General features: G+C 46.7%; 1 protein-coding gene across 3 annotated transcripts in view; it reads left to right on the top strand.

Moving 5' to 3' along the window:
- Dpp6 (dipeptidyl peptidase like 6) overlaps positions 1–21,592 on the top strand; it is an 866,060-nt gene that overhangs the window by 224,932 nt on the left and 619,536 nt on the right. Inside the window, exon 1 of one of the 3 annotated variants that reach the window (XM_041640586.1) lies at positions 3,871–4,423. The exons of the other annotated variants lie outside the window; for them this stretch is intronic. Coding sequence (XP_041496520.1) covers positions 4,199–4,423 — 225 coding nt within the window. The 5' untranslated portion in view covers positions 3,871–4,198. Of the gene's footprint in view, positions 1–3,870; positions 4,424–21,592 lie in introns of those variants that run through there. 3 annotated transcript variants of the gene reach the window in all.

Raw genomic sequence — 21,592 nt, forward strand, 5'->3', positions numbered from 1 at the left:
TTTTTTTTAAAAAAAAAAACACTGTGTTTTGTGGATTACCAGATATTTGTTTCATTCATCCCAATTTATAGATGGTCAAAGATACAGATGCCCAGGGCTTCAAGAAGGACCTGCCTTCTGGGTGCACAAAGGTGGCCATTTTCTATCTCCAATATTAGTAGTCAAGAAGGGTACAAGTCTTCCAAGCTCCCTTTGTTGTCAGTTTGAAAATATCCTGTAGCGTCTGCTGGATTCGATGATTTTCATGTTTGTTTGTAGATCTGTTCTAGCATACACAGATGCAATCGGAAGCCAGGTGGACCCTGGCTTTAAACAGCAGCGAGGAGTTCAAATCTGACATGATGCAGCCCGTAGATAAGCTCACGGCATTTCCTGCATTGGCTCCACGGCAGTTTAAGCCTCACATTTGCTCCTCTAGGCAGGAAAGTTTGTCACATCTTTTCCCCTGATTCAGAGTTTTATGGCTTAACGTTTTTATTATATCTGTTTATTGTGTGTGTGTTTGTGTGTGTACATGCATGTGCGTGCATGCATGTATGTTTGTGTGTATTTGTGTATATGTGTGTGTGTGTGAGTATGTGTGTGTACGAGTGTGTGCATTCCATGGCATACTTGCAGAGGTCAGGGCATGACTTGCAGGACTCAGTTTCCTTCTACTGTGTGGGATGGTAGGGATTATACTCAGGTAGTTGGGCTTGGTGGCACCTGTGTACCTGCTGAGACATCTCAACTGCCCTGTAGTTCTTATTTTACAAATAAGATGCTCAAAGCCACGTTGAGACACTAAGATCTGATCGAAAGGCCCCTGGCTTTAACATCCCTCACAGGAGCTCATTCCTTATGTGCTTGAGGAGGGTTTTCCACGGGCCGGACTTGATTAATTATGTGTCAAAGCCGTGGAGTTCACCATTCTCTAAATCCCCATCATGTCGCTTAGGGTACGGTATGAATCTGCTTAATATCACTCAGGGGAGTTAATATGCAGCATTGCAGTCCCTAGATGTCCCCTGTCACGTGTGTGCTCAGGGTTGTGGGGAAGACTGGATTTGTAGGTGCCAATTTGTCACAAGTTCACAGCTTCACAGTCAAAACCATTCCTTAAAATGGTTCTGGGGCTTTGAGCTCACTGTGAAGGGTCAAAGAATGTGGCCAGTTCCTCTGTGTGCATACATCCAGGAACATCAAGGAACGCCTTGCACACACGCGCCTCTTTCGCCTCTTTCCAGCTCCCCAACTCTGTTCCTTTCACCGCATCCTGGCCAGGTGCTGCCTCTTTCTTCCCTATCTCCCCTTCTCTCCATTTCTTCTGTTCATGCTCCAGATCTTCCTCTCTAGAGAGAAAATTTTACTTTAATTCTTTCCCTGGTTGTTTATGAGTTCTTACAACGTTTTGCTTTACAATATATTTAGATAGGACTGATTTTTATTTTTAGAGTAATTTAATCGTAATTTTAAACTTTGACCAAATTTTAAGTTGAATACTTACAGATTCACTGAAGAAAATATGTCTTGAAGATGTACGTCTTTGCTATCAACATACTGAATTTATCGTTAAACAAACAGTTCAGTCTTGGGGACATGGCTCACATGTTGAGCACACACACGAGCAGAGGACCAGAGTCTGGATCCAAGCACCCAAACCAGGCAGCTCACAACTGCCTATAAATGCAGCTCCCGAGGATATGATACCTCTGGTTGCTGATGTGGTCATATTCATGTGGAGACACAATACATGTAATGAATATAGTTTTTAAAATTCTATCGTTAGTTTATAATGGTTAACAGGCACTTGTCTATAAACTGCTGGACATGAGAGTCTGTAAAATTTCTACATTTTGTGTAAATGTATTAGCGTCATATACACAGTCATTTCTGCTTGTGTAAAACTGTACAAATGTCCTTCACATATAATAAGGAAAACACAAGGGACATCCACAGTGATGTCACAATCCTCAGCTGCTGTGGATGTGAACCCTTGAAAGGTGGGGCTGGCCCTTACAAGTGGCTTGCGGAGAAGCCTTTCATGTGAAGGGCTGGGAGTCAGGACTTACTAAACAGGGAATGGAGTTTGGTTTCATGTCCTTAGAAGAAAGCATTCTGTGGGCCATCCTACGGCATGGTAGCCAAACCTCTCCCACTGCAGACTTTTCGTGGTTTCCCACAAAGCGAGCCCTGCAGCGATTGGAAGGCAGCTTCATGCTCTTCTTATTTTCCTCAGAGAGGGAAATGTCTCCGGAGTGCTTAGTGGCTGTCTGTTCACAGTAACACAAGGGCTGTGGAGCCCAAAATGGGCAGACAAACTCCCACCGAAAATCAACTTGCGCATTAAGAGCTTGGGAGAGAAAGACTGGAAAGAATGGCCGGTGGTGAGGGTTCCAACACAGTGCAGCAAGCACACCTTCCTCTCAGCACAGTGCAGCACAGTTTCCTTCCTGCTGAGGGCGCTCTATCTCTCTCTTTCTTTCTCTCTCTCTCTCTCTCTCTCTCTCTCTCTCTCTCTCTCTCTCTCTCTCTCTCTCTCTCTGGGCTCTGGTTAGAGAAAACTGAGGGGCTGCCTCCCACATGCTTTTAAAATTCTCAATAAGGACAGGAAGCTGAGGAAGTTCGCGGGGCACCACTGGGTGGTGGGAGAAGTCAAGATGGCCCTGGACTCGTTGTGGGAGAGGACAGCAGAGACTCTGGTCAAGTGCCAGAATTCCTGTGAGTCTCTCCCAAGTTCCAAACCTTAGTGGTACGGGTGCATCGCAGCTCAGCTGCAGAGGGCTGGATCAGGGGACAAAAGAGCTGCGCACAGAGGAGGTGGAGTGTCTGAGACCCAAGGGTGGCAAGAGAACCACAAAAGACAAGAAGCCTACAGGGAAGAATGGAGGAAGCAAATGGGGGAGACGCCAGCCAAGGCCTAGAGGAACCCTCAGATACCGTTTGCGCATCTCTCCACACGGGGGCACTCGAGCACGTTCGAATGCACCAAAATGAGTTTGTTATTGGAAACCCTGTGTGCTGCACAGCCTCTGGGGTCAAGGCTCCCCTCTCACTCATCTCAGTGCCAGAATGGGGTGGAACAAGGTTTGGAAAGGTTGCTGACCTCCAAACACTTTAGCGTTTCCCTGTATTTACACATAGGCAAACTGGAGCCAGGTGGACCTTGAAAGGCCTTGCTCCAAAGGCTTGCCCTAAGCTAGCGCAGGTGTCCTGCCGCCGGTTCTAGACTTGGCCTTCCCTTCTTAAAAGGCTCAGAAGAAAATTAATCAATTTTTGAAATCCTATGTGGTGGGAAGAAGGCGGGTCTGGGAACAGGTGCTTCCCTGTGCCTGCTCTTTCTAGGCCTTCTTTCCTTCCTTTGCCTCCTCCTATGCCCTGCAGCCGCATTCTTCCTACCCCAGGCTCTCAGGGGGTCTTTGCCCAAGTCAGCCAAGGGCAGAAGAACAATATTAGTTGGAGTCTCTGGGAGTCCCTGGAAGGCAGCTGTGTGCTGCAACCCAAAGAGGACGCAATGGGAGTCATGGCCGCGAAGCCTCGGGATACCTCGGCAGTTAGGGTTTCTTTGCTCAGTCCTAGCGCTGTCACCTCTCACTGGGGCATTCGGTCCATGTCCAGCTAGGAGTGCCCAAGCCCTGAACCTTCATCCAGGACAACTGGTGTTCTGAGAGTCCTCCGGCATCCACCTCCAGCTCCCTGAGACCAGAACTCCCCAGGTGCCATCACCAGGGCTGGAGCTGAGTACCCCGCTGAGAAGGGAAAGGAGGAGCTGCTAGGGGCCAGGGCGGGGAACAGGAGATGAGCCGGGATGCAAGCTGGTCTCTAGGTGGTGCCAAATAATGGGGCCTAGACGTGTCCCCTCCCTTGTGTGCTTCTGGTGTCTTGCTTTCCTTCCATCTCTTTGGTGAGGCCGAACGTGGCCGTGTCGAGGACTTAAAAAAAAAATAGCAAAGCAGAAAGAGAAAGCGATCACTCCGACCCCTGGCTTCTGCGCCGCCGGGGAGGGGGCGGAGAAGCTGAGCCAGGCAGAGTCGCTCAGCACCCAGGCGACTCGCGAGTGGCGCGGAGCGGCGGGCTCGCCTTTCTTCTTCTTTCCCCACCGCCTCCTTTTCCCCCCTTCTCTCTTTTCTGCTGGAGGGGGTGGGGATAGGGAAGAGAGATAGAGAAAGGAAATTTTTTTTCGAAGCATCCGAGCCAGTGAACCAGCTTGCGGCGGCCCATGGCTTCGCTGTACCAAAGGTTCACCGGCAAGATCAACACCTCGCGCTCCTTTCCGGCGCCCCCGGAGGCCAGTCGCCTCCTGGGTGGCCAGGGGCCGGAGGAAGACGCTGGTCCGAAGCCCCTAGGGCCGCAGGCGCAGGCGGCGGCGCCCCGGGAGCGTGGCGGTGCGGGTGGCCGGCCCCGGTTCCAGTACCAGGCTCGGAGCGACTGTGACGAGGAGGACGTAAGAGCACCGCGGTGGGTGGGTGGCGGTGGTGGGGGCTTCAGCCGGAGGTGAGGGCCTAGTGATTCCTGGGGGTCTCTGGGTTCCTTGCTCCTCTCTTCCCGTTCCCCCTGCTGTGCCGTAGCGCGCTCAGACACTCTCCTTGGCTCTCAGACACTCTCTTTGGCTTCAGATCTCAGTCACCATGGTCCGGAGTAGGTCTCTGCGGTGGTAGCCAGGAGTTGGTGGCTGGAGCAGGAGAGGGTTTTGGAGCTGCGCCTGCTGGGATGTGGACTATGCTTGGAATTCACTAGATTCGTGGATATCTGTTTGTAACCGCAGCCCGCCGTAGTTCCCAAGGAGGGAATTAGATCTGTGTATGCTTGGAGTTGTGTTTTATGCTTATTTTCCTGCTTTGAGGCTCAGGGAACAGCTGGTCCAGACTCCTTTTTTCCTCCTTCCACTATCCAAGGTGGCCCTCCTCTCCACTCTGCGTTTCTTCCCCTTTTCTCTGTCCTCAGACATCTTCTCTCTATGCCTGATGTTTATACCTGTGGTGTTCTTTGCCTTGAAAAAGAAAAGTCCTAACTTCACAGCCCTGGCCTCGGACCCAGACCCAATACAGCATTCCAGACTCCTAAGTACCTGGCATGCTAACGTGGGCTGCAAGCCTGTGGGCCAGCAACTCTACTTGGGCCGTGCACCTTCCTTTAGAAGAAGTTCTCGGAGCGGTCCCTTACTCTCAAGTTTTGGCTTCAGATACTGAATTTTCATATTACCCTAGAAATCAAGGAGTCTTTTGGGGTACCAGTGGCTCCAGAGATGAAATGGGTTGACCTTCCATCAGGTCGGTGCCAAGAGGACTTTCAGGGAGGGAGAGTTTTGGAGACGGTGCCAGGAGAGAGCCCTGAGGCTGGCAGGTCTGGCTTGGCTGGTGCAACAACCCCTTAGAGAAGGGTGTGTAGTGTTTGAGGAGTAGCGGGGATCCCTGTGCAGTGCAGTTCAGCAGCACCTGGGTCTTTGCCCAACTCTTAGTTTTCCTTGCCCTTGTAGGGCAGCCCATGCCCTGAAGGAGCAGGAGGTGTGGCCCCATGAACCCACAGTCAAGAGTAACTAGACTTCAGTGTGGCGCATGGCAGGACAAAATGTTTCCGTGTGTGTGTGGGGGGGGGGGGGTGTTTCTCAATTGTCAGATCTTACAGAACCAGTGAGGCCATGCTATTGTTCATAGTGTGTTTCATTTTGTTCTGTGAGACATAGGGACTTCCACGGAGGTGACAGGAGTTGAAGGGGGGCCCACAGTCCACAGCCAGGCATCAAGCATCTTTCTCTCTGGTCATTTCCAGATTCTCCTGGTTAAAAAGAGAAATCAATGACTAATATCGTCCCTCACTCCAGTGGGTCAGTCTGGAGGAAAAAGGACAAATTCTTCTGATATCTGGTTCAAACAACTAGAATTCCTTGAGGAGGGCACCAAGCAATGATGAATTCTGGCGGATTCTGTTTACTTAGGATCCTAGGGACATGACGGGTGGCAATGCAGACAGGAAAGATGCACAGCCCCCCCCCCCCCAAATCTGGCTTAAAAGCTTTGGATTATGGGTCTGGAATGAGCTTGCTCTGCTAAGCAGGCTCTAGATGTCGCTAGGAGAAAGGACAGGCAGGGCTGGAAGCACCAGCTGGTCTCCGCCCATCTGGATTGGGTTTGTTTGTTTGTTTTTTAAGATCCTAGCTGAGAGTATGCACCTCCTGCTTTTCATTGTGATGCATAGCCTAGCTGAGCTGCTGCTCAGATAAGTCAAAGTCTGAGGTCAGCTGCAGATCAGGGGTATCCATCAGTGGGACATGTGTCCACTATGAGACCTCCAAAGGGTGGCTCTCTCAAACTCAGATGTATCAAGTCCTGACACAGTGTTCCTGTCCTGCAAAATACAGAAATGTGTGTCTGCATGCACCCACGCACATGGGCATTGGTCGAGTGTGCTAATGTACTGGGGTGTATATATTTTCCACTATTGGGTCAAAATAAGCACATATGCTTCCTACAAAGTGGCATTTGTGTGAGATGAAGGAGCATGAGGGTTGTTAATGAGATTTATAGGTAATACAAGTACCAAGTAGCGAAATCTTGATCCACGAGTAGATTTTAGCTGTTCTTGCCACAAAAAGTCAACAACAATAGTCATGTGAGGTAGTGGACATGTTCATACTCATCAACCTTCCTACTTCCTGTATGTGCCCATAGTATTATGGTGTTTACCTCCTATGTGAGCAAGGAAGTGTTAATTAAGTTTCAAATGTAGAGCTAAATGTATCTTCAATTTAAAAAAAAAAGTCTCTTAAAATGAAACAGAACAAAAAAACTTCTCTTTTTTAAATTGAAGAAACATTTACCAAAAGGCAGATGCACAAATCAAACCATTTTTCTTCTGAGAACAGAGGCTGCGGCTTGCTTGCAATCAAAGGTAACTAGTAAAGTTCTTGGGTTTAAAAACTGCTAGACATGTCAATCTCATATTAGCATTTTTTTTAATCAAGCGGAAAGCAGAGCAAAAGATGTGTGACTGGTTAGAAGTGAGGAGAGGGAGGGAAGCCTAGAGGGAGGGAGGGAAGGAGGGAGTGGGAGGGAAGCCTAGAGGGAGGGAGGGAGGGAGGGAGGGAGGAAGGAAGAGCTCATCCAGGAGCTTTAGGAACCTCAAAACTCCCTGTGGGAGCTGTCCAAGGTGTTGAATGCTCTCTTTCCATTAGCTCATAGAAAATCTCCATCACTTGTTTATGAGTGAGCAGTCCGAATAAGAGGCTGGTGACCTCATCACACGTCCATGTTCTGCCAGTCAGGCTTAGCTGTTGCAATGTGCAGTGTGTTTGTTTGCTTTTTGTTGCTGAGATAAAACACTGATCCTTTGGGCTGAATTCTCCTATATCAATCATTAATCAAGAAAATGTCCTATAGAATTGCCTACAGGCCAGTCTTATGGACACACATTCCCAATTGATGTTCTTTGTCTCAGATGACCCAAACTAGTGTCCAGCTGACCAAAAAAGAGCAAAACACCAGCCAGCACATATGCGAACAACTCTCCAGTCCTGCTCATCTGATGTTGGTACATGGCATAACTTTAAACCACACTAGGCGTTACATATCTTGTCCTTAGACCCAGAGATGGAGATAAATGTGGTATTATAGTGCATAAAAATGTACAAAAACAAACATGAAGACTGGAGAGGGCTCAGTGAATAAAGAGCTTGCCATACCAACATAAAGACCTGGGTTCAAAGCCCCTGAACACATGTAAAGCTTACCATGTTAGAGCACTTGTCTGTAATCTCAGGGACCCTGTAGAGAGATAGGAGGTAGAGTCAGGAGAATCCCCAGCAGCCTGTGGACCAGCTAGTCTGGTGTGTGCAGAGGGGAACAATGAGAGACCCTGCCTCAAATAAGGTGGAAAGAGATGAATAACACCTAAGGCCGATCTCTGGCCGGCGCTGAAGCACTGGGATACTCCCTTATTTCCTTTCTGTCTCTGTCTCTCTCACACTTTTTTAATTAAGTAAAATAAACACGTCTGTGTATGACTGAGAAAAGGTAACTTCCATGAAATGTAAGGTACTCTACAAAGAATCACTCAGATAGAAATCTAGCCAACTCTACCCAGAACACCCCTCCACTAAAGTTAAAGGACTAGTGATGAGCTAAGGAGATGTCGCATAAGTGCAGACCGTGCCACACTGTTTGTGACCAATGACCTGTCTGTCACCTGTGCATCCACAGATGACCTCTCTGGGTTGTGTCAGGGCTGATAAAAATTGCTAAGTTGACAAGATCTGCAGTCTTCTGAGAATAGACCACCAGGCATACTGGTGGGGGAATCATCTTAATTCTGGTTAGGTTAGTTGAGGTAGGGAGACCTTCCCACTGTGGGCAGCACCATTCTCTAGGCTGGGATCATGGCATATAGAAAAAGAAAGGAAGAAGTGAGCTGAGCACCAGCCTTCATCAGTCTGAAACCTAACTGTGCATGGGTGCTATGTGACCATCCATTGCAAACTCTGGTTGTTGTAACTTCTCCACCATGACAGACTGCACTCTGAAACTGTAAGCGAAGAATCAACCGTTTCTCCCGTAAGCATTGCCGAGGCATTCCACAGCACTGGCGAGAAAAGACACTGACCTGGTGGGGCTGTCCCAAGGGCTAGAGATCCACCCAGAGGCTCGTCCCTCTTAGCCAGCTCCCTTGCAAAGTTTGCATGCATTTAAACAAAATCAATTAGTTGGGCCACCCCTTTGAAGAAGCAGTAGCCACCTTTACTTAAAACTCATTTTGGAGAGTTGAAAATAAGTTGACTCTAACAAGCTGCTGAAAGTGGCTTTTAGCGAAATGTAGTGCCTTGCTCGTGGAATTAACCGTGGCACATTATCAAAGCGCCTCTTGTCAAGACTGGACTTGAACCTTTCTCTCCAGTCTCTGACATGGCTTTTGGGGTCCTGCACACTGCCACCGTGGTCCTCTCTCAAGGATACATCGCCTCTTCTGTTTTCTTCATTTTCGGTGACTCACATTGTCCTAATGATATTAATATGCGGATGACCTGAATTTAAAACCACAAACCGGCCAAAGCTGAGATCCACCAATATACCACGGCCCATGATGTCAGTCGGCCCAAGAGGTCCAAGTTCTCCATCCTGCCTGTCATTTTAGCCCCCAGTCCATCCTCTTTGTCTCTACCCTGATCTTTCAGTGGTATGATGTCACGTGTCCATGGGATTTATCAGCTTTGTGACTGGCTTCTTAAGTAGTTTGCCACCATGAAGATGTCCGTATTCTCTGAAACTGTTTTTCACCAGCATTAAGTAACATTTAAGTTTTAATTGCACATGATTTTACTACCATGATTTTAAAAAAAGCTAAACCTTGCTGTTGTCCTCTTCTTCCCAGAATATTCCTTGTCATGACATTGACAGTGTCTAGAATACCCAGCCCCAGAATGGTTTTGGGGAATAAGGGAGTCATTTGGAGCTGTGACCAAGGAGGCACCCAGTGCTGCAGTGTACATTTAGTCTTTACATCAGTGGGACCTGCTGGGCAGATGCTGTGGGTACAGTAGAGGTGCTCACTGAACCCGGCAGCTGCAGGGACAGCTTACCTTCATTACCTAGACTTTTTACAAACAGTGAAGGTTAGTTTCCAGAGTCCTCCCCCCTGTCCTGGCATGCTCCCTGCCCCCCCCCCATCCACAGCTTCTCATACAAGAGTTTTTATCTTCAATGGTCCTCTTTTCATCATCTGGCTTGTGTGTAGATTTGCACCCTGTGCCATGGTTACTACACAGTCCACACACAATATGTCACAGGTGTGCTGTCAACCTCTTGATATGGCGTCCGTACCATCAAATGATTTTTCCTTGTCTCAGTGCCATCCTAACCTTTGTTCTAGATGAGAGCCTTCTATTCTTCAAAGCTTTGCACCGTGCGCTTTTCATAGTATTGTATGAGTTCTCCCTCCTTCCTTCCCTTCTTTTCTTTTCCAACTCCCTCTACCCATCTCTTCCGCCTTCCATCTTCCTGTGCCCCCTTGATCCCTTTCTGATCTCAGCCTTAGTTCTTTGGCAAATCCTTCCCTCCTCCTACTCTTTAAAGTTTGGGTCTCTGGTGTTCTATTCATCCCCTTCATGCTTTTTTCACCTTTGTGCAAAGGGAACATAGTGCATCCCGTGGCTCCTGCCGGAAGATTGTAAGGACACCTTTGTTTCTCAGGACATTGCCTTTCTGAAGCTAATTTGCTTTTGCCTTTTTTTTTTTTTTTTGAAGTGGGCAATTCTAGAATTGCTAGGGCTGTGGGATAACTGGCATGATTACTCTGCCAAGCTCTCATAAGACATGTCAGCAGCTTTGCAGATTATAGCAAAACATCTGCATGAATAGGTCACTAATTCCAACTGAAGCCCAGCATGAACACACATGAACCACATCCCCCAGTGTCCAAGCTTCTTTCTTGTATTAAGATTTTTACAGGTGAGCTTTGAGTCCCCTTATCTCCCTGTCACACCATCTCATAGCTCACCACTGGATTTTTTTTAATTTAAAAATGTTTTTAAATTCTAAATTTTATTTAGTTGTTACTGGAGACTATATTTAACATGAGGACAACAGTGCTTAAGTAAAGTCATTGGTCACTTCGCTTAGCTATAAATTCTCTCACTAAAAATTGGCCAAAGTCCATGCTATGCACAAAGCAAGGATGCATAAAGTTCTTCCCTCTGAGCGCACCGAATGCAGCCACAGGAAGCTGAAAATGTTAGCATACAATAGCACATTCCTCTGCACAAAGAGGCAGTGCCAGCAGAATGAGGAGTGGAGCCAAAAGCAGCAACAAGGATGCTTCATCTCTGTTCTGCACCTGCAAGCTCCAGCAGCCCCACCCTGTCTCATGTCACCTGCACATTGCCTTGACCTAGGAGGGAAACCAGGCAAGGAAATGACCTTTGCACTTGTGACATTAACAAGAACAGACTGCCCTGGCTTGTTACTGGGCGGGTCAGTTGTGAACCACAGCAAACAAATTTTGACATGTTAATAAGGTTTTACTCTTCAAAACTAGCAAAACAAAAATGTGTCTGTGAAACAGGAATGTGATCTCCTCCCAGGGGCCATGAGCTGTTGGCAGTAGGGGACTTTGAGGTAGGTATGAAAGCCAAATTTACATGGCATGGTATTTTATTTTAATTGCTGCCAGCGCACATTTCCAAATTTTACATGGATCTGTTACCTATAGGTTAATGAGACGCTGGAATATTAAAATTTAATAATAGTAATTTTGTGTCTATGCTGTTGGCTCATTTCCCCATACGAGACGAACCATGAACCTTCTTATATCACTAGTGGTTACGGGTTGTTTTAGATGCTGGCCCTAGATTGCCTTTTTTTTCCCCTTCTATAAGTAAAACTTTTCCATTTCTTACGCAAAGCTTTTCATGCTTTACAGTCGGATTGATGAATGAGTTTAATTTTTGTGAGCAACTGGCAGGAGTTGCTGAGTGAGATGTACATGCTGATTGTAGCCGACCCTGCTCCTTTTAATTACTCTGACGATAATAATGCATTCATCAAGTGCCGGAGAACCGCTTCCCTCGAAGTGCGACATCGATCCTCTCGTGCAGTGCCGCCTATAAAAATAATAATCCTGTGATCCTTTTAAAATTAAACTCTGGTTAATAAATTGGATGGTAAGGGCAGCAGAGGGGGACCTGCATGCCACGTCATGGTTTTCTTCCATTTCAAGCGTATTGATTTGATCTTATAGAGATGTAAAATACATGTGTCCTTTCCCAGGAACAGCTTCTGCACCGTTGCCCTTAAAATTAGGTCCAGCCTTCTGAACTTACTTTTTGATTGATAGCCTCGAGCTTTACTGATGACAATAGCACAAGCAAGGAGATGACAGCGGGCAAATCACCCAGGTTTCTAGACTACTAGTCTTGTTCTTCCTTGTTTTCCTGTGTATGCCTCTGTAGTTGAGTTGGGAAATTGGCTTAATTATGTCAGTGAGTTAGAAATGGGTTCCGGAGAGATGGCTTAAAGAAAGGAGTTTGATTCCCAGCACCCACATGGTGGCTAACAACCATCTGTGACTCCTCCAAGGGATCTGATGCTCCCTTTTGACTCCTACAGATAACATCATACGTGTGTGCGTGCGTGTACAGACACACATAAAAGTTTAAATATATGGCCATAAAATATAAGCCTAACTATTTTGATTCCGGGTGGTTACACTGTTTGCCAGGGGACGCTGGGCCCGCTTTGTTGTATGGCTGTAAGATTCTTTCACTTCCCGCAGTAATTTTCCTTCTGCGCAGGATAAACAGCTTTGTGTTCTCTAGTATCACTCATATGCACCTCAAGCCTAGCAAGAGTTCATTCTTGTTCCACCACAATGGTGAACATGCACACACACATGCATGCACACACAGAGACATACACACTCAGGAAAGCGAGATTTCTACAAGACTTCTGCGATGCAGGGAGTGATGGTATAGGTGCGGAGGGATGCCTGGCTCCCTGGTCCTGCAGAGGCTTAGTTTTAGGAGTAGAGCTCTTAGCAGGTCCTGGGGGGGGGATAAACATTTAACAGTGTACAAAGGAAGGGGAATCCCCTGTCTCCAGATACAAACCGTCTTAGCTCCTGAAACAGCTTCTGTCTCTGACAGAACTAGGTGAGCCTACAAACAGCTGCAGATGTTTGGAAGTTAGAAAAGTTGCCCTGGCTCTAAGCCTAGTGGAAATGGAAAACAGAAACACACACACACACCATGCACATTTATTTTAATTCAAATGAAAAATGAAATCTATTTTTTAAGATCATCCAAGCCACTGCAGAAATCAATTTTTAATCTTCTATAGTGGTTAGATTTCATGTCAACATCAGCATTTACCTTAGATACACTGAGGCCAACTTTTAATGTAATACTAATTTTTGAAAGTGGAATAAAGGATATAGATTCCTACCCTAGCTGAGATTGAGAAAGTGAGGTTTTTTTCCTGTCTCCTGCTCTTCACCATTGTGGGAAAGTTTCAAGACACAGCCAATGGAAAAAGCATGGCAGCTTTCAGACAGCAATGGTCTCCTCCTGCGTTATCTGCAGTCTGTGCAGTAACCTTGTATCCCTCTCACATCAACAGTGTGTGCATCCAGCTTCATTAACCTTTCTCCATGAAATGCACAAAGTGTGCCTCTAACAATAATTCATGTGCCCACATACTATATACACAATGTCTCCTAACCTCGTAGAGCCCCTCTATTATAGATAGACACAATCTGTGAAAGAATAGATCCGCAGGAGGAGGAATTTGGCAAGCACTTGGAATCAGGGCCCCTTACTAAGGGGAGAGGTTGGAAGACAGACAGAGGTGGAGGCCTTGTTCCAGCTGCCTGAAGACATGGACATGGAAGAAAGTATAGCACCTCTGACAGAAGCTCAGAGAACCATGTCTGGTTTGCTGTACCTCCCTGCACATCTGTCTGTCTAGAAGGCAGTGATGTTGCAGACTGTGCTGCTCAGATGGAATCTGCCTTTGTTCTGAGAAGCATGTTGGTGACCTCATCACAGTCTAGCTACTCTGAGCGGGCTGTAACAGAGGATACGTGTCTTTCTTCTGTGTGGCAGGTCATCTTTTATTTCTTGGCCCTGGTGGGTTCAATCATGATGGAGTGGTGGGTACACAGAATGCTTCCCGAAATTTTTAAAAATGTGTGTGTATGTGTGTGTGTGTGTGTGTGTAATGTGTGTGTGTATCATATGTGTGCCTGGTGTCAGAAGAGGTCAGAAGGCACAGATCCCCTGGTACTGGAGTCATAGACAGATGTGAGTTGCCCTGTGGGTGCTGGGAATTGAACCCTGGTCTTCTAGAAGAGCAGCCAGTGCTTTTAAATCTCCAGCCCCATCTCTGAATTTTGAAGGCAAATACCTCCTTTCCTGTATCTCACAAGCTTTGCAGTTCTCTGATAAGCTGATGTGGAATTTGCCCACAGGAAGGCAGCAGAGGCTGGGGTGCTGGGGCACATGGGCCTCCTGGCTCCTTTCTCAGGGAAGGAAGAGAAGGGAGCTAGAGCCTGTGTGGGATGTATGGGGAGCTGATCGATCCCAGGAGCAGGACCAGGCAGGCCTCTAGGTTGCCAGCAGTGCGTGGCAGCCTCCTAAAGGTCTGAGTAGTTCATTAGGAAGGTAGCTTCCAAGAGCATTGAGTGGAGGCTCGAGGGCAGAGCAACAGAGAGCCTGAAGCAGGCCCTCAGGGCTGAAGGGTCTGGTCTGGGAAATTTAATTACCTTATCCAAGCATTTGGCATTGTTTCTTGTTGCCACAATACACTGGTTTGGAGCAAGGCTGTTTTCAGCTTAGACAGTGAAGGCTATGTGCTTGAGCGTTTCCCTTCAACACAATCCTCATCCCCACCTCACCCCCCAGTTATTATTGTGCCTGGGAATGTTTGATTTCTACTCTATATGGAAAGGGCTCTTGGAGAGTATCTTCCTCACTTCCAAAATTTTAGCTCTTTTAAAAGGATGGGAAATTCAACCCCATCTCCCCCCCACCCCCGCCACTGGTTGTCTGTTAAAGAAGGGGATGTTGGAGAAGGCAGGGCACTGTTTCTATAGAAACCAAGCTGCTGGTACAGCAGGGTCTCTGGCTTCCGTGTTGGGCAGCTGGACTTACTGAATGCAAAGTCCCCCATATTATTCCTCATTGCGTTTTCTGGCTTTCTTTAGCTGGTGTCAATCAGCATGGGACAGGAGGTACCGCAGCAGAATCCTGAGATGGCTCCGCACCCCCAGTGACCTCGCTAACCCTGCTGTCTCATTTCACTACATCAGGGAAACTGGTATCTCACACTCTGGGATTCTGTACTGCAGAAGTTCATCCCAGAATCCCAGTATGCAAAGGAGGACTTGGAGTGTCACTGGCAGCCTCTCTGCATTAGCACCCTCCTGAGAAGCATCATCCTTCTTAAACAGGTCCCTTTCCCAAGTCCAGCCCACAGGTGGCTTCCTTGGGTCCTGTTCCTAGCATGGGTGCCTGCCCTTCAGGAACCCTGTATAATTAGATCCACCTGCAAGGCAAGATCCACCCCAGGCAGGACCACCTCATCTCACTGAGAGCAACGATGTGAAGGTGTGATATGCTTTGTCCTTTGATGGCACCTGTCTCAGTGGCTCTCACTCTACCAAAAACATTGGCGCACCTACTACCCATTCTCCTCGACCCCCTACCCCGACACGTACCTTTATCCACTGGCTGCTTTCATAGGCTGAGGTTCAAGTTTCCTGGAAGATCACTTTCTCAAGAACTCCAGCCCATCCTCTCTGGTTAGAATTGGTGCCTAGCCCACTTGCTGCACCCGGGATCCCCCACCTCACCATCATTTGATTCCCTTACCATCCTGTTCAGCACTCTCTGATACATTATAGAATACGTATTGTGCCTCTTTCCATTGCCAGAATCTTGGCGAAGCAGGGAATAAGGACTTTGGGCTGTTTTGTTATCAAACACATACTGCCCTAAACAAGGAATTAGTCTGTGAAATGACTGAGTGAGGGTACCAGACCTGAGATGCCTCCCATCCCTTCCATCAGAATAAGCTTGCTCTCTTAATCCTACTTTTGTCAGTTTGCCTTTCTGGTTTTGTTTATGGTCTCTTTTTAAATACAATGCTGGGGATTTAATTCGGAGTCTGAAGCATGCTAGTTATGCCGGTATGTTGAGCTATCATGTTAAAATTGAAAGCATTTTGAAGCAAAATTTTCAAACTTTTCCTTTGGCCTTTTCTCCAGTGTCTGAAAGGGAAGTCTCTTTTTGATTCCTAGGCTGCTGGGGCAAGCAGAGGTTCTTTTTGACTGCTCAGCCTAAGCAAACAGATGGGCAAGTGGTTGTTAGGAAAACAGCAGCATGGGAACTGGAGATGGCTCAGCAGGTAAGAGAAAGCACTGCTCTTCCAGAGGACTCAGATTTGGCTTCCAGAACCCACCACTGGCTGCCTCATAGCTGCTGTCACTCCAGTGCTAGGCGATCACACGCCCTCTTGTGGACTTCATGGGCATAGCATTCATGTATACATACACTTATACATATACACACATACATACACATACTTATAGTTTTTGAATCTTATAAAAATAATAGCAGAATTTATTTTATAGAAACAACACTTAGCATTTATAATGTCCTGTCTTGTTTTAATAAATTTGACAAATAGGGGTTCAATTAAATTAGTCTCTAACCATTTTGCTCATTTTTCTTGTTGCTGTTGTTGTTGGAGAATAGTGAAGAGTCCCACAAAGTGATTCCTGTAAGGGCAACATGGCCCTGAGTCACATTGATCAGAACTTTGCATTACCTAACTCAATATAATTGAAAGGAAAAAAACTCACAGCTTTTTTTTTCTATGATCACATCTTGATCTGACAGGTAGGAAATCAAATGAGAGTATTTTTGAACCCTATATCATTAGAGGGAAACTCAAATTCCCAGACCAAATGCAATGTTTCTGCCAGGAAAAAAAATGTTCCTGGGTTCTGTAATGTCTCTGAAATTGCCTGAGGCTCTCTGGCTGTGCACAGCACCCATTTCTATGATAATGTAATCAGATCAATCTTGAAGCATGGAGCCAAAGCTGGCAGCCCGACCTTTACCTTATCTCTGCCCCTCTACAGATGAACATGGGCACCTGCCCCTCAGGCAATGTCAGGGCTGCAAGAGACCAAGATGTGCAGGACAAAGATCTGCAGCTGCCAGACAGGGTTGGGTGAGGTCTAGGTTCTGGATGCTTGCATATCTGCACTCCCTATGGTGAGCAGTGTGACAGCCCTGGATAGATGAACCAAAGCCTGCCCAGTGAAGTCAAGACATCTCAGAAAGCATGCTAAGCAAGCCACCAAAGCCTTGTGGGCAACCCATGTCCTTCATCTGAAGATGCATGGCCACTTGGGACAAATTTTAGAAGTGTCCTAGTACCTGTAAGACTCATCACTGGTTTGAGGTCATTTAGTTCCATGAGGAAGTCATGGAAGTTTTAGCAAAAGTGAGAAGTCTCTGGCTGCTCATCAACCAAGAGGTCATTCAAAAGCAAACATGCAACGAGCTGGAGGTGTTTCCAGCAACAATGGCCTGTGTTGTATCCAAGACTTCATTGCAGCCTTGATCTTGAGCTCATTTTGTATGCCATATTTATGCAAAGTGGTGTTCTCAGCATCAATAATTATAAAATTAAAATATCAGTCAACTCTGAAAAGTACTGATGATGCTCTGGGTCCCAAAGAATTAAATATTTAGCCAGGATTGAATTATTTATACAAAACAAACAAGCAACCCATCTCATTAATATGCAAATTTATTTTCACTGTTTATAAATAATGAACTTACATACATACCAGAGACTTATGTGAAAATAACTTTATCTGACTTATCATCAGTAAATGTTAGATTCAAATATATATTTTATATCCTGTATACCTGGGGTTGCAGAAAATTTTCTTAGGGAAAAGAGGTTAAGAAAAGATAACATTTAGGAGCCCCACATTAATGACTGTGGTTAAAGAGGCTGGAAACAGCTAATCCACTTTCTGGTCACTGGGTTTCATTTGCCAAGGGGTCGCAGAGCAATTAAGAGCAGAGCTGTGTAAAAATACTCTTTCTGCTATCGTCACATCGGGACTGCGAATGCAAGCCACTGGCAAAGCTCTAAAGCTCAGCAGCCAGTTCGAGTGCAAAGGAGATGGTGGCAGTGGGACATCTGAAAGGCCATTGCATGTCACCAGAAATATTTCAGGCTACCTTTTTATTCCTGAGATGGTTTGAGACCCCTTGTGTATCCACGGGGCAGCCAGCCACCAGCAGACATGTCAAACAGAGCTGACCCTCTGCTGCTTCTCCTGTATGTCCCCACGAGGCCCAGCAATGCCGCTGCAGGGAGGGAAGGTCTCAAGGTGGTGTACTCTGAAGCCAATTTCTGGCTCTCACTTCCAGCCTCTGGTTAAGGACCATAGGCACATCCAGGGTAGAACAGGCCGATGACCTTGCAAGGAGAGTCAGGACTGAATGGGCCAGAGTTGAGGAAGAGGAAAAGGAATGGTGGAAAGTGGGGAAGGCTGTCATGGGGGAAACCCCAGAAGGGATGGATGACTAAACACATAGGGTAGGGGTGACTTTCAGGGCTGGTGGGATTTACCAGGCCTAGCATTCCTCCTGGGTGCAGGGAAGACCCAGTGTGCCTATGAGCACAGCAGCTGTGCTCAGCAGCATGGAGAAGCCAAGAAGTCTACTTTAACCAGTCCCCAACACAGATCCTAGGCTATGATTTGGAGGCTTGGCTTTAAACTGCTCTACTGTTCTGAGTCCCAGGGTTCCCAATGAGAGCAAGCAGGGAAGGGCGGGACACACAGCTGACAAAATGTCTGGCCCCCCAAAGCAATTGTGCTCTTTAAATATTTTACTTGAATGTGCAATTTCAAATGAAGAAAGGGCTTGCGAGGTGAATGAGTTCTGCCGGAGGAGCAGTCACTTATTCCGCGAATACCAAGGCATCCAGCAGGCTTGCGTGATGAGATGTTCTCATTACAGCTGAGAAAGGCACCGTGTGGAGAAATGAATGGAGCCTGTACTAATACCGCCATTAGAGTTGGCGAGAGTAGCCATTGTTTGTTGGTTGACTCAAGGGTCCTCCGAGACAGGAAAGCGCGATGGCACTGCCTGCTGTAGACTCTGACCTCTGAACTTGGATGCCAGCTCTGCATCACTCCCTATTCAAGGGCTCCAGTGTCCTTACTTGTAATATGGGGAACAATTGCAGTATGCTTCATGTCGGTTGGTGGTGAAAGCTCCGTGGATATGTCTGAAACTCTTAGAATCGCCCTCAGTGTGCCACATACTGACGGGCACTGTGAGGACTTTCTTTTGATCAGATGCAGTTGCTGCTGCAAAAGGCAGAGAACTGAGTGACTGCAGTTCAGATCTGGCCCAGAGCAAGGAACGCCACAGGCGCAGGTGGTTGGGTAGGTGTTGTCAATGTGACCATTCCCCTGTGAAGCCAGCCGTGGGCCTCGAGTGAAGGAGGAAAAGAGAAATGAAAGCAGGCCATTTCTGTTTACATGGAGTAAGTTTCTCCTTCTCTATTATACCACAAGGAACATAGGAGTGCCCCCCAATAATGACCAACCATCAGTCATGTCTGTGCTTGTGACACAAAATGGGGCTCTGTTAGCAGATGAAAAGCCATGCATGGACAGAAGTGAGGGACACAATCCCCATGCTGAGAAATGCACGTGATCACCTTAGGACCAATAGAGAGAAAAAAGGAAGTCACAGGGATCGAGGGCCTGAACATAGTTAAAACATGGGCGCCCTCAGAGTCAGTGGTCTCTAAGTGCTGGAGCCTCTCCTCTGTCTTAGGAATCTGAACTCTCGCCAATAAACTTTACTTTCCCTGGATTTTTCCATCTCTTAATTCCTCAATCAACAGAGGAGAAGAGCCCATACCTTAGCAGGAATAGCGTGTATTTATGTAATTTAATGCATACAGTAATTGAGGGCTTGGTTTGGAGACAGTTGGATGATTGCACGCCCTCCTGTCCCACTTTTCTTGAGCATGACTTGAAGCCCATGCCACCCTTGTTAGGGTTTGTTTAGGAGACACGGTGAACACAGTGAGAAAGGTTTCTTTCCCATCCATGTTCATATATTGACATCCCAGCCACAAAATATGGGATCGAGAATGGAGCATTTGGAAAGTAATTATATTGGGAATATGGGCCCGGATGAATGGGATTAGTGCCTTTAGAACAGATCTTAGAGAGTGTCATAGCTCTCCATCTTCCTTGTAGGATACATTTGGAAACCACAGTTTATACCATAGCACAGGACCCTCCCCAGAGCCTGACCACACAGACTCTGACCTCAACAACCAACCTCCAGCCTATCCAGCATCACCTACCTATATGTCTTAGGCAGGGTTTCTCACAGACTGCCTTGTAATCTCGAGCATTTAGGATTAGAAGTGTCTACCTCCAGAGGGAAGGGCATGTTTTGGAAGGGGATGAGAAAGCCTTTTCAGACTGTGAGGCAAAATACCTATTTGAGTGCAGTGGTCCAGAGAAAAGAGATGGGATTTCTAACAGTCCTTTAATAGACAGGAAGGTATAGAGGCTTCCTGAATTTTCTGCTAACTCCCCATTGCCATCAGAGCACATCTGACAGTTCCGAGCCGTCACCACCCTCTGGCATTCTTCCTAGTTTTCCTGGCTCCAGCTCTGGCCTGTGCTCAAGGCACAGAGTTCAAATAAACTCTGTTGATGAGAAGAATATAAGATTTCACTTTAAAAATACGATTATGAAGAGCCTCATTTAATCTAATTCATGAGCATCCGTAGTGTGTGCATATAATCAACTGTCAGCTTTGCAGTTCTGGTCAGGCAAGATTGGGTCCTTGTTAGTACAAAGCTAAGAGAGAGCTGCCAGGGCAGTTTCTAAGCTGTCCTTAAAAAATTTGTACACAGGCTGGGGAGATGTCTTAGTTGGTGAAGAGTTGTCCTGAAAGCATGTGGGCCTGAATTTGATCTCCAGGGCCTACACTAAAAGATAGACATGCTAGAATATGTTTGTAATCCCAGCACTTAGGGGATGGACAGAGGCAGATACCTAGAGCTCATTGGTCATCTAGCCTAACCTCAGCAGTAAGAGACCCTAGGCCAGTGAGAGACCCCTCAGAACAACAAACACATGGGTAGTGTGTGAGAAACACCTGATTATTGACCTCTGGCCTCTACAGTCACACATTTGCATATAGACACCTGCACATGCATGCGCGCGCACACACACACACAATTTGCCCATGTATTAAAATGTTTTTATGGCCAAAAAGTATAGAAAACATTGAACTCTTCTAAGTTGTTTTAATGACTCAATTGCACTTCACAGTGAATAACAGAATACTAAGTAGAGATATTTTTGGAGAGATTTCACACTTATTTGTGTTGGTTTAGGTTGGTGATAGAATCTGGGGACAGAAATTGTGTGTCTTTCTTTGTTCCGCAACAAGAGGGATTCTTCACTTCTGCCTCCCATAGCCATCCTCACTTTGGTGGTCTGAATGAAAATGGCCCCCATGGGCTCATAGAGAGTGGCACTGTTGGGAGGTGCGGCCTTGTTGGAAGAAGTGTGTCACTGGGGGCCTCCTTTGGGGTTTCAGATGCTCGAGCCAGGCCCAGTGTCTCTCTTCCTGCTGCCTGCTGACCCAGATGTAGAACCTTTGGCTTCTTCTCTAGCACCACCTCAGCCTGCACACCATCACATTTCCTGTCATGCTGAAAATGGACTAAACCTCTGAAGTATAAGCCTACCCCAACGCAATATTTTCCTTTTATATGAGTTTCTGTGGTCATGGTGTTTCTCACAGCAGTAGAAACCCTAACATCCGTCCCATTCTATCACACTGGTTTGAAGGTCCTGTTCTCTCTTCCTGTATTTATTCCAGGGCTTCTATAACCAAACACCACTGACTCAGTGGCTGAGAACAACTCCTCCTTATTGTCTCAGAGTTCTGGATGTTGGAGGCTTAAAAACAAAAGGATAGAAGAGCCCCTCCCCTTCTGATGGCAGGAGGGGTCCTGCTGTCTATGAGGAGAATCCTTCTCTCTCTCTCTCTCT

This window comes from Microtus oregoni, unplaced genomic scaffold (genome assembly GCF_018167655.1).
Source record: "Microtus oregoni isolate MIOR12 unplaced genomic scaffold, Mior012 000064F_ref0000363, whole genome shotgun sequence".
Classification (NCBI taxonomy): domain Eukaryota; kingdom Metazoa; phylum Chordata; class Mammalia; order Rodentia; family Cricetidae; genus Microtus; species Microtus oregoni.